The sequence below is a fragment of the Solanum dulcamara genome, chromosome 10, assembly GCF_947179165.1.
Source record: "Solanum dulcamara chromosome 10, daSolDulc1.2, whole genome shotgun sequence".
Lineage (NCBI taxonomy): Eukaryota > Viridiplantae > Streptophyta > Magnoliopsida > Solanales > Solanaceae > Solanum > Solanum dulcamara.
Window position 1 is genome coordinate 28,654,597 of NC_077246.1, and position 13,321 is coordinate 28,667,917.

Here is a 13,321-nt window from a genome sequence, read left to right on the forward strand (position 1 = left end):
AGATATACCAAGTTGGTAGGCATCAGTCTGTTCGTGAGAAATATTTCGTTGGCATGAGTTTCCTACTATAGAAATTGCTTTCTAAATGTCGGTTAAACTTTGTTTTGCATATTTCTTTCCTTTCAACATCATTTGGTCATATTGGAATCACAACAGAATATTCTCTGCATGATACAACAACATACCTAGTGTAATCCCACTAAGTGTGGTCTGGGGAGGGTAGAGTGTACGCAGACCTTACCCCTATCACAAAACAAAATATTCTCTGCATGATACAGCTAATTTGTTCATTCTGCACCTTAAATTATTCATTTCTTCTGACTTGTTCTCGATGCATTATTTTCAACTTTTCATAATACGTTGTATTGTACCTAACTTCTTATCTGCTTTTTGATATTGAACCTAATTTCTCATCTGGTTATATCCTTTTTGCAGAAAATGTGGAAGTTAAGATTAGAAGCGGGAAGCTGGTACAAGGGGTTGTTAAAAGTATTGATAGAACGCATAAAGTTGTTTATTTGAGTTCTGATCCTGATGTTGTCTCAAAATGTGTGGTATGTTTTTTGAATTCATTCTACAGTTTTGGTTGTTGTTAACTTTTGCATATTGTTCCTTTTTGCCTCATGATGTGTTCATGTATAACATACAAATTTTTTACTTCTGTACAGACCAAGGATCTTAAGGGTATCTCAATTGATCTTCTCGTTCCAGGCATGATGGTTAATGCTAGTGTGCGTTCAATTCTTGAAAATGGAATTATGTTATCATTCCTCACGTACTTTACCGGAACAGTAAGTTTGCGGTGTTTCAGTCCTTTCACCAGAGTTTAGCATTCTATATGATTCATCGTTTCCATCAACTTATTTTTACTTTCTTCTGCTACAGGCTGACATGTTCAATTTGCAGCAAACTTTCCCCTCTTCCAATTGGAAAGTTGATTTTCCGCAAAATAAAAAGGTAATAACCCCTAACTTGTTTGGGATAAAAAGGCCGAAGATGAAAAGGATTTTAGAACAATGCTTCGAATGAGTAGGTCACATAAATTTATGCAAGTTCGTATGAAAACTCACTGGGTGTCATGAATGAAAGACTTGCTACACCAATATATTCTTTCTTCCTTTTATAAAGAATGAGCTTGTACTTTCTAAAGTACATATCTCTTCTATTTGGAAGACAATATTCATTGAAAATCAAGGCATTTACTTGGTGCTTGTCACATGAAGGTATTAATCTATGATTTTCAATTTTGCTAACGCGAAGATGGCCTTACAAATTCATAAAGCTGCCATTGTTGCATAACGTGTAGGAAGAGCAATGAAAGTAATTTTCATGTTTGTTTGCATAGCAATGAAATCAAGGTATTTACTTGGTTCTTGAGAGGTTTAACACCAATGGTTTGCTACCACTAAGAAGACCTTAAATATCCATAAGTTGTGATTGTGGCATAATGTGGTGAGAGAGCACTGAAAGTCATTCTCATTTGCTTTGGGTTTGTGCTTTCAAATGTTTTTTGTTTTTATTGTTTGTGGGAACTTTTGTTGCTCCATCATCAAACACCGAGATGTTCTTATAATGAGAATTTTATTGGTACAGTATGGAGGACTGAAGTCCTCAAAAAAGAAGTGACGAAGATGAGCTAAACAATTAGGGGTCTCTTGGTTGCTAGTTAGGAGTAGAATTATCATGTATTAAAACCAATTGAACTAGTACCATGTTTGGTAGCATTTTAGTTGCTATGTATAGAATTCAGCGAACCAAGTACGGTGTTTGTTTACTAGTGCACAACTCCGCTAACTAGTACATGTATAGGTTATATGAGGGAATTTATGTATTATGTTATGCAGGGTAGAAGATGGAATAACTAACACATGAATAACTACATCATGCATAACTAATTCCATAATTACTAATACATGCATAACCCTAACCAACAACCAAACGACCCTTTAATGTTCTAGAAGTAGAGAGGATCGAGTTGCCCAATTGAGTTGTTTTGTATATCAGTTAATTCACCATTAACCATTGCCAGAGAGTAAGAAAATCACTATCCAAAACCAAATACTATGGTAGATATTTGTCTAGAAAATCCTAGCAGTTCTCCCAAGACAAATACACCACAAGGCCACAAAATTTAGGTTGGAAATGTCACACCCAAATTATGGAGAAGCATGTGATTGATACCCAATGCATTAAACTTTCATCAAATAAACCAACAAAACATGTCTACCCAAAATCATGAACATGCATAGCACCCAAGGGTGTAACGTAATGGTCAATGAAGTGGGTTGAGCACCATGAGTTCTGAGGTTCAAATCCATGTATGCACAGAAAACATTGGGCGATTTCTTTCCATCTGGTTTAGCGTTGTTGGATAAAGTTACCTGATATCTGTTGCTGGTGGGAGGTGACATGTATCTCGTGGTATTAATTGAGATGTGCGCAGCTAGCTCGAACATGACGGTTATCAAAAAACAAAATCATGACATGCATACAAAACTTTGTAAGAACCTTCATATCTTTAATAAGAGAAACATATGGATCAGTCGCCTAAAAATCATAAGTATGGCCCATTGCCTCAAATCATTTTTTTTGATGACAAGGAAAACCCATTGCCATTACCGGCTACCCTTTGGGTGCGCACGGGGTAAAACTCCTCTCCTATGCAATAGCTCACAAATCACACAGGAGAGGTAACCCGTACTAGGTAAGTCCGGCGCGACAAGCTCGCAGAAGGCAAACCCCTTGCTTTCGCTGGCAAGGGGTTTCAAACTTGAGACCTCCAACATGGAAGTCCCAAGTCCAAATCACTGGGCTACCCCAAGGGGTGCCCATTGCCTCAAACATATGGTGCAAAATTCATACATTAATGTAAGATAACATAAGTCTCGTGTACATAACTAGACCTTCATAGTGTATCACGGAACCTCTATGGATGGTACCTAAGGAGTACAACTTGCACCAGATATGCTCCATCTTTGCAAAAGAATATTACACATGACTACCTTCTCAAAAAGAAAATTACCCATGACTAGCACCTAGTGATAATAGTAGTGAGGCCCACCCAAATAAATTGAAGAGGAAGCAGTAGTCTAGGTCGTCTCACCCCCTTTGTGTGCACATGTGGTTGCAATAAAAACATAACCAAATGACTTCCAAATGCATCCCAATACAATCAATTGACATATTTGTGATTTAATTTCCATCAATTCTGCTCCAAACAATTTCAACATAACCCATCTGGGGTTCATGCATTGGCTGCAAACCATTTAAATCCCAATCTCTTTATCTATATCATTAAACATGCCCATTAATCCATTAAATGGTAATTCTCAAAATTATTAGTCATTGGAGTAATTACCCAACCCATCCTCTAACCATCCTCTAACCACAAGTTTACTATTCATCATCTTTTGAAGACCCAAATATTCTTAAAAAATTTCTTTAGTCAAATGAAGTCCAAGTTGTGGGTTTACCTCTTTGAAGGAAAGTCTTAACTTCTCGAGAATGTGGTGTTGATGATTCTTAGAATTTCTGAGATTTTCAATGTTCAGTTTTCAATCCATGAGAAAGTTAATATTTGTGTTAAATTGTGGAAATCACCAAAAACCATCATAAATTACTTATCGTGAAGTGTATTTATGACTATGGACTTGTCTCCCTCTCTCCAAAGCTTTTAAGCTTCCTAAATGAGGCTAACTTTCTCTCTCCCGGCCTCATTTCTATTTATACAACTGCTGTCTGCCAGCTCTTCTTGTGTCGCGCACCTCTTAGACTTGCCAATTTTCTTGTTCTTGCAATGCAAGGCCACCATGTGAAACGGTTGGTTTGCCAGGTCCTTACTGGCATTGGGCATGTAGGTCTCCAATTTGCTGTAATGAAGCATGGTCCGCTAATGTCTTCTCGTGGCACTTGCCTGTGTCCCTAGGATACTGAACTTGCTAAGGCCGTCAGTACACTGCCTCATGCCTTGGCTATTTCCTTAGCTCCTACAGTCTCTCTTGCGACACGGGAAGTGCTAGGAGTTCAACTTAAGTCCAACTTTGGTCTTCAACTTATTTGGGTTATGTTACCACTTCACACCACTTCCAATTTTTGACATACATATCAGTGTTATCAAAGCGCGCTTAAGCCCGGAAGCGAGACTCAAAATGTGTTGAGTGATTTGTCTTTGCCTCGCATAATGTGCGCTTCAATGAAGTCATCAAGGTTCTAAGGCATGCTTTCCCTAGCCAATTAGCTTCTTTGGAAGAGGCGACCCTAAACAATTGATATTTCATTTTATCGTATTTTTTTTTCAATTTCTTTGTTCATATTTTGTCATTCATGCTTATAATTATTAGTCTTAGACTAAACATATATAAATTTGTATTTTTTTCCTCTCTTTGCGTCTTTTTTCATTAAAACCCCAATAGACAGTAGAGTTTTTTTGCGCTTTTTGTTTTTGATAACACTGATACATATGTTATCATATTTCAATGACTTCACCACCCTCGTGCACCTCAGGCTACTTTAATCATGTCATTAGGGTTGTAATTGCCCGAATTAATATTAAATTGTATGGGGTCTTTACAAGGAAAAATTGTAAATTAATGCTAGAGCAAGAAAATCTCATAAGTTATTCGGAAGCTTCTTCCATAGGTTGTGGGCAAATTTTCAGTGTAGGAAAAGATGATTATGCCTTTACATTAGGCAATATCAGGAGTGATTCAACTCTCAGTCTGTGTGATACAACCAAAGGAGAACCACATCCTAAAAGCTAGCTATTAAGGTGGGAGAGCCCAAGGTTATATAAGCCCCACATCAGCTCCCCATCTAATCGATGTGGGACCTTTTGCATTAGGATCATAACAAACCACCACGCTCCGCATCCGTCGTCCTCGACGGCTCCACTCTACCACAAGTAGTTAGCTCTTTCCCAGGTAGCCTTTTTCGTGGCACGGTGGGCACGAAGGGTGATGTCTGGCTCTGATACCAATGATACAAACTGAATTAAGATGAGTTGAGCCTAAAGAGCAAAGACTTGAATTGGCCTTGAACAGCGGTGCTCGATTCCTTTCAAAGAAAGAGAGAAATGGTAGAAGAGAAGAGAAGAGAGATTTTCTGTTATTGATCTAAATTGATGGCCATTACAATGAGAGAGATCAACTATATGTAAATGGACTATGTCCATAACTAACTCTTGTAATAGCATTTCCTAACAACTTCTATTAACGCACATGCTAGTCACGTGACTGCCCCACTTAGCTAAAATACAGGAATATACAAATGGTATGTAACACTGTGCCTGTAACGAGTTATCTGTGTTCAGTCTATATAAAACAATGGATCATGCATATGCCTTCATTTTGGAGTATGGGTTTTCAGTTGAGTCTAAAGGAAAAGGAGATTGAGTCTGGGATTGCACCAAGTAATAGTTTGCAAATTCTGTTTTGTCCACCTCCCATACCCTTGTATCAGATCAAGGGAAGGCTGAAATCACTTTAGGGTTTATATTGAGGTTTCTTGCTATGCCTTTTCTTTTTTCCAATTAAATAGTCCTCTCTTTAATTTCAATGAGCACTTTATTTTCTTGGTGTAGGTTAATGCTCGGATACTATTTATTGATCCCTCATCTAGAGCTGTTGGCTTGACATTGAATCCTCACCTGGTTTACAACAAGGCTCCTCCTGCAGTAAGTTCTTAAATTCCTAAGTATCCTTATCGACTCTAAAATATTGCAAGCTGCAGATTGGTTGTTTGCATATGGAGAATTTTCTAATGAAGCTGTTCATTTTGTTATACTTGGCTTGCACTTGTTTGATTCATAGAAGTGCCTTTCAACTGAAGTGGCTTTACTTAGTTGAAACTTGGAATGAGGGAAAAAATTGGATGACAAATATGGCCCTAAAAGCTGATGGAGAGAAAAGATTGTTTTAGTCAATCTTCAGTCAGACACAGACCTCTGGACTTTTTGCATTTCTCGGGATAGTTGCAGGAGAAATCATTGCTTATTCTATGGATGAATCTTGCTTAGGTAATTGAGTGTCTACGGTGGATGTTATAGGTCTTGATTCAAGTGTTTTTGTAAGATCTTGCGAGGTGCTTTTTGATGGGTAACGCATTGCAGTTGGGTCTGTTCCAGGTCCTTTAGAGATGTCAGACTTGCCTATAATTGTTCGGCCCCATTTCTTTTTGTTTGCTTTTAGTGCATTTCGGTCTGACCCAGATCATACATATTGCATTCTTTGCCTGCGCTCTTCAAAATGTTTGACGAGATGATGAGAAACCGTTCTTCGATCTTAAGGGCATGAGACCTCTCAAACAAAGAGGAAGCTTATCTTCTCGTTTTATGTAAATTAGCACGGAGCTGTGACTTCTCAAGTTTCTTTTGAGATGCGCGAAGTACAGTTTAACTTTTAGTGTTTAAGATGGTAGCTAAGATGCTGCTACCCGCATACAGTGAACATACAGTTCAAAACCAGCAAGAATATACTAATGTCCGCAAATTAGGGGAATTCACAACAAAGCAAGGTTTTCTGTTGTTTAAGTTATGAGCCTATGGTTTGCTTTATCTAAAAAAGAAGCAGCTATGAGCCTATGATATGCAAGTTTTATGGTAGTAAACTTTTATCTATTTAGTTTGTCCTATTGAAAAACTAAATTTCGGCTGCAGTGCTTCTATTGTATTCTGAAGTAAGCATGGTTGCATGCATTGCCTTGTATCAACTCCATGTTTTTATATTAATCATTTTGAATTATTAAATTAAACTGAGGTTTTCTGTTTTGCAGCTTATCAAGGTTGGAGATATTTTTGATCAATCAAAAGTGATCAGGATTGATAGGGGTTTGGGTCTTTTGCTGGAAATCCCCTCTTCTCCAGTTCCAACTCCAGCATATGTTAATGTAAGAATATTCCTGGATTCCATAGTCTGTGGGCCTTATTATTTATGCGTTTGAACTCAACTTTAAGTTTCAGCATTAACTCAGCAAGTTTTGCAGGTATCTGATGTTGCTGATAAGGAAGTGAAAAAGCTGGAGAAAAGTTTCAAGGAAGGGAAACTTGTTCGCGTCAGGGTTCTTGGGTTTAGGCGTCTAGAAGGACTTGCTACTGGGGTTTTGAAGGTCACTTATTTATTGTTAGAAATTATTCTTTTGATTCAAGTGAACTTTAGATGTTGAACTGGTGTTTGTCCAGGGGCAAGGTGTGATACAGTCAAGTCCGATGTACTTGTATGTGGATATGTTAGTTGAAGAACTCTGTCAAGAAGTTACTATATTTGTTCTTGTGAATGGAACTGGGGCACAACGCAAATTGGAAATGTTACCTTCCTCTTGATTTCTGTCTTTGCCTCTGTTTTCTGCTTGGTCTTGATAAGCTTTAGGCATTGCTGTATCAAAGCTGATTAATAAACACCTGTACTTTATTTACATATCGAATTTCGGTAGTGCTGAAGAGCTCTGCGGCTAGATAAGATGTGTTCCTTGCTTTTCTTTTTCCTTTATTTTAAAAGATGGGAGCGGGGGAGGTTTGAGTAGGGTATTTGGGTGTTGTTTCATTTTGTTTCTTGTTAATGAAATCCCAACATATGTCTAAGCGTAGGTTCTCCTTAATTTTCTCTGCAATAACAGCACTTCCCTTATCTTTTCTTTAATTATGAACAGACCAGTGCATTTGAAGGGTCAGTTTTCACTCATTCAGACGTCAAACCTGGGATGGTGGTAAAAGCTAAAGTCATTGCAGTAGACAGCTTCGGTGCTATAGTACAATTTTCTAGTGGTGTGAAAGCACTTTGTCCTCTTCGTCATATGTCTGAATTTGAAATAGTAAAACCCAGGAAAAAATTCCAGGTATTACAGAATAATATAGCAGGTGTTTTCTTCATCTTTTTGGTTTGAACTGTAGAGAGTTGTTGATATCTTTTGCAGGTTGGAGCAGAATTAGTCTTTCGTGTTCTTGGTTGCAAGTCAAAGAGAATCACTATTACACACAAGAAGACACTAGTATGGCTCTTTTAATTAACTTGACATGTAGAGAGTACTTGAACTTAGTTTTCTCCTGTTTAGCTGGTTTTTTTTCCTGTTATCTTGTTTAATTTATTGATGAGTTTCTTAGCTCAAGCCTCTCTTATCTATATTGCTGTCTTTTTTTTTTGTTGGTCTTTTGACATGTTTGTGAGCTTGAGCCTCTTATCTTCATTGTTTTAGTATGGTGCTGTTACTGATATAGAGGGAAAAATGTTTACTTAGTTATCCTAAATGGAAACGAAGTTTTGGCATAACCTCTTTCAATTCTTTTCCTACTTGTGGTTTATCCTATCCTATCCTATCCTCTCTAACCTGGTATTCAGGTATTAGCCCTCTTAAAAAATTATCCGCAAGAGAACAAAATTTCAAGAAATTCTCGATATTGATAACAATCAAATTAAAAAAAAATGTCTAGAAGCAAGGAGGTTGGAATCCTACAAGAAGGCCCTTGAGTTGCCAGCCTTAGAGCTTGAGGGTAAATGCTTGAAGAGGGAGATGGGCAGTGAACCAAGGTTCTCAGTTTTAGAGGAACATACGCAGGTGAGAAAGACTTTTTTGAGATCATGCTTGATTATATCTTTTTCTAAGTGGGTGGGTTTACCTGAAGCTGTTAGAAAATGGGTTGTGGAGGTACGGGATGTAGAAGACGGTTTGAGAATTTCTCAGCTGGGTGATACTCGTTTCATGTTTCAGTTTGCAAATGTGAAGGCAACCAAAGTTCTCCAAAGAGGAAGAAGATGGTTGGGAACTTTCTGAGAGTAGAAATCTGGGATGAAAAGGTGGGCTGTGTGGTTTTTCGACCTCTTCAAGAAGATTGGGGATTGATGTTGGGGATTTATTGATGCAGTAAGTAGCTTGCACAACCTAACGAGAGCTAGACTTAGTGAAGGGGGTGAGTTGGGTAAGCTTCCAGTCTCTTAGGTGGTTGAAGATGGAGAAAAAGACTTGGAATTTGGGTCTACCTGGAGTCCAAGACAGAACTATTGGGTGTGGATGAAAGGGAGGAAGGGAGAAGTTTAAAGGGGAATAGAAGGGGAGGCAAGAGGGGAAGGATGTTGCAAGAGAGAAGTGAAGGTGTTTACAGCTTGTCGAGATCCATGGGGTAACCACAGGTAACGGCTAATGCCAAAAGATTCGATGACAATTTTGAATGGGTAAGAGAGAATAAGGCTAGTACAGTGCGGAAGGAAATATATGCCCATGAGATAGAGAACCGTGATGGAAGAGAAGACATTGCCGGTTCACTAATTATTATGGGTCAGACTGCGAGTTTGTAAAAAGCACAAATCACAACTTTTCGAATTGACTAGTCCGAACCGACATGGCTGGGTCTTCAAAAACAAATATCCTTAACTCCATGGATGCAAGAATGATGCTCTTCACAAGCCGAAAAATATTTAATCGATTGTTAATGGAAGAATCAAAGGTCAGAGAGACTGGATGTTACGATTTATCAAGGAGAAGGGTTAGGGTTTGGTCGAAAAATAGTGGGGATGGTGGCATGAAGAAAGTGTCGGGATTGGTTCCAAATTCAGAGAAGTCTGACGACTGGAGACATTGTTCTGGCGAGGTTTCATATGTAATTACAGTGACAAGAGGGACTTACTAGGAGAAGGCGTTGCTGCCTACAAAGCTGTCGGATGACACAAATATGAGTGTATCAAGCAATGAGGTTGATTTGGTGCCTGCCGGTGAAGGCACCAAAAGAACATTGTTATTGTAGGAAAATTGCAACTGGTGCCTTTTGCTCAATATTTGTGCAAGAATGGAATGGGTAGATCTAAGGGACTTCTAACAGACCCAAAACATAGTTTTTTATAAGGAAGGTGTCGATTTTCTACAATCAGACTTATTTAGAAAAGGTTTAGCAACTGGCAACAGTAGTACACATGTTGATGGAGCTGATGTGGTGCCGCTAGCTAGCCTTGAAGATGATGGGATTTTTCCTCGGTGGGTGGGAGAGAAAGCAATGTTTTTAAGAAATAAAACATGTATGGTCTTGTTAGTTCTAATATTTATAAGAGGAGAAGACAAGAAATTAGATTGGGGCAAACAAAAAAATAGAAGAAAGTCCAACAATATTTAATTATTAGAATCAATCCAAGGGAGACGAAATTGAACTCATACAATCCATTTTGGATCAAAAACAAAAAAGAAATTGAACTCATACATGGAATCCATTTTAGGATGAACCTAGGAGTAGTACAATTATGGTGACACAAGTGCTACACTTACACAAGGAGTGCAATCCTTTTATTCATCAATAAACTTCCTTTAAAATGAAGACCTAATAAACTATTCATACCTGTGTCTTAATTAGTACAAATATTACTGAAATAACCCTAGGCCATAAAATTTGTTTAATTGCCTCGAGCCTCGTTGTCTTCTTTGTAAATAGCCGTTTAAGCACTTCTGAGTTTTGAAGTCTTTTTTCCATGCATCTCCACGACACTTTTAAGTTCTTGATAATGAAAAGTTGGTTCCAAATCCATCATTGTCACTTTGGGTGTTGTCATATATCCACATAGATAACAGTTTCACAGTAAGTGGAAATGAAAAACTAGTCCATTTATAGGGCCTATAACCATCAAAGAATAATGGGCTCAGCAAAAGATAAATGAGTCCCATCTCTTTTTTGGATAAGGTAAAGGTTAAAGTGTGTCCTATTTCAGTTTTTCGTGGCCTCATGAGTTCACTAAGACCCACTTCATTGTTTCTTATACCAAGAAACTAACAAGTAATGCCACAGGACATTAGCGTTCTTATTCTTTTGTCATTTTGACAACTATTGTGTTTTACAATCTCATTGTTCAAAAGGATTTATTATGAGTTTAGCTTTTTGAAAGACATGTTAGTGAATATTGGTATTGGGTGTATTGGGTAAGATATGGTGAAGTAGGTTAGTGATGCATCCTATCCCAATTTTAGGCTGAACTCATTGTTGGCTTGTAAAATGTCATTATGTTTCAGTTAGACAAAAAAAATGCATTAGGTTGTGTTGGAGCCTTCTGTGAAGCCCGTTTTGAGTCTGCACTTATCCTGTGTAAACCCATCCATTTGTTTCCTGTACTGCAAAATCCAATTATCTATTTATCCATTCTATCACTTGCTACTTATCCATTCTATTGTTGTGTCTTATAACGGAATTAGTATTTTAAGAAATTACTCATAATTATTTGTCATTCTCTCATACCTTCGCAAAAAACTATTAGTTGTCATTCTCTCATCATTTGGACGTCTCTAACAAATTGTTCCTGGGGTCGTTTGTAGGTTAAATCAAAACTTGAAATTCTTGGTTCTTATGCTGATGCTACTGAAGGACTAACAACACACGGATGGATAACGAAGATTGAAAACCACGGTTGCTTTGTCCGCTTTTACAATGGAGTCCAAGGGTTTGCCCCAAGGTAGTCCCTTGCAATTCACCCTTCAAACTATATGCCAATACCTACTGCTATATCTATATTTGGTTATTTTATAATGTGTGGTAATACAATGATAGTAGGCTTTTCTTTTCGCTTTTAATCTGATTATGTTTCTGTAAATGATAGTACTTTAACTCTATTCTATTCTATTCTATTCTTTCGTCCGTTAATCATGGTTTACATCTCTGAGAGGCTTAAGTTTGTATTACCTATGTGTTCCAAACAACTTTGTTCTCTTCTGAGTTAGAGTTTGTGTTACCAAATCTGTTGGTGTGTACTCAAAAAAATATATTGGTGTAGAATAGCGATGATGATCTTTTTCAGAATTGGACTCTCTTATTATCTTTATGAGATTACAGAATTTCTTTATAAGGGGATGTTGGATATATTTGTGTAGATTATAATATATTCTAGATTTGAACTCTGTTATTATCTGTATCAGATTACAGAGTTGCTTTTATCCTGAGAAAACAGTTTAAGAATAACAGGACGTGTGTGCAATAGATTTTTTCCTGAAATGTTGCAAATTGCCGTTGTGTCAGCACTGCTTGCAAATTGATAAAGTCTTTCAAAAATGCGCCCTTACTGTATCTTATTGCAGATGTTAACTTTCTAATTTAAAGGAAACTTTGATTAATTCTTTTCTTTGCGTTCTGGAAAAATGAAGTAAGATTAGATATAAATAAAATGAATTGGATGATCAATTTTTTTTTGTGATCAGGTAAAGGCTACATGTGATTTGAGATTTGTCAGTATATTTCACTCTGTATGTATTATATAAATGCAAAAATATCATGGTTAGGGTACTTTCTGTACCCTACTTATATGTCAATTGATATTTGTGACGTCTTATTGGTACTGACACGTCCATTTGTGTATCCAGATCTGAACTTGGACTTGATCCGGGGTGCGAAATAAGTTCCATGTATCACGTTGAACAAGTAGTGAAATGCAGAGTTACCAGTTCTAATCCGTCTTCACGCCGTATTAACCTCAGTTTCACAACAACATCCTCAAGGTTTGTTTCTTTTTGGTCTTGGATGCTGGAGCAGTTGCTTTCATAGTGATGTTCCTATTGTTATTGGTACCATATGTAAATTTTGTGGATCATGAATAGATAGATATCTTGAAACTATTATATTTGGCAGCACTTTTGCTTTCTTTATGGTAGTTAGGTAGAGTTGGTGTCTGTTGAATCATTAAAATCTTTAGATTGGAATATTTACTGCGACTTTCAAGCTTTTCTACTAGAAGAACCGCTTTATTGCCATGCTGATCTATAAGATGTACACTTTCCCTTCACCCCTGTGGCTTTTTTATAAGATTGCGTTTCTGGATTGCAGTTTTCGATTAAATAAATGATTCCTCCATTTATTTGAATGTTTATGCCAGAGTATTCAGCAATGAACTTATTAAACCAGGAAATGTTGTTTCTGGAGTGGTTGAACGAGTAACTCCGGATGCAATCGTCCTAGATGTTACTGCTCAGGGTCATTTTAAGGGCACAATCTCACCCCAACATTTGGCAGATCACAGTGGTGAATATCATCCATTGAATCCTTTGTTTCTCTGCAATTGCTTTTACTGTTTTAAGATTCCCCTTCATGCTTCCTTATGTTCTATCTGTATCAATTAGGCAGTTAATATTGTTGTTTTTACCTTTTTGCAGGCCATGCTGAGCTGATGAAGTCCGCCTTGAGGCCTGGGTATGAGTTTGATCAGCTTTTGGTTCTTGGTACTTTCTCTATCCTACATCCAGCTGTATTCAGTGATATCTTTAGTTAATATCTGCTCATTTCCGACCATTCTTTTCCGTAGCTCACTTTTCAGTTGTCCTGTAATTTTGTATTTATTCGCTGGATAGACATAGCTAATAGTTTTTCTGAGAAGAA

The 13,321-nt window shown here is 37.4% G+C and overlaps 1 protein-coding gene across 1 annotated transcript in view; it reads left to right on the forward strand.

The window, feature by feature from the left end:
* Nucleotides 1–13,321, forward strand: part of LOC129871398 (rRNA biogenesis protein RRP5) — a 46,658-nt gene that overhangs the window by 16,035 nt on the left and 17,302 nt on the right. The window contains exons 6-17 of the mRNA XM_055946305.1: nucleotides 436–554; nucleotides 669–791; nucleotides 886–957; nucleotides 5,579–5,671; nucleotides 6,769–6,882; nucleotides 6,979–7,101; nucleotides 7,642–7,827; nucleotides 7,906–7,980; nucleotides 11,275–11,411; nucleotides 12,313–12,447; nucleotides 12,822–12,967; nucleotides 13,099–13,164. Of these exons, the coding sequence (XP_055802280.1) occupies nucleotides 436–554; nucleotides 669–791; nucleotides 886–957; nucleotides 5,579–5,671; nucleotides 6,769–6,882; nucleotides 6,979–7,101; nucleotides 7,642–7,827; nucleotides 7,906–7,980; nucleotides 11,275–11,411; nucleotides 12,313–12,447; nucleotides 12,822–12,967; nucleotides 13,099–13,164 (1,389 nt within the window). The remainder of the gene's footprint in view (nucleotides 1–435; nucleotides 555–668; nucleotides 792–885; nucleotides 958–5,578; nucleotides 5,672–6,768; nucleotides 6,883–6,978; nucleotides 7,102–7,641; nucleotides 7,828–7,905; nucleotides 7,981–11,274; nucleotides 11,412–12,312; nucleotides 12,448–12,821; nucleotides 12,968–13,098; nucleotides 13,165–13,321) is intronic.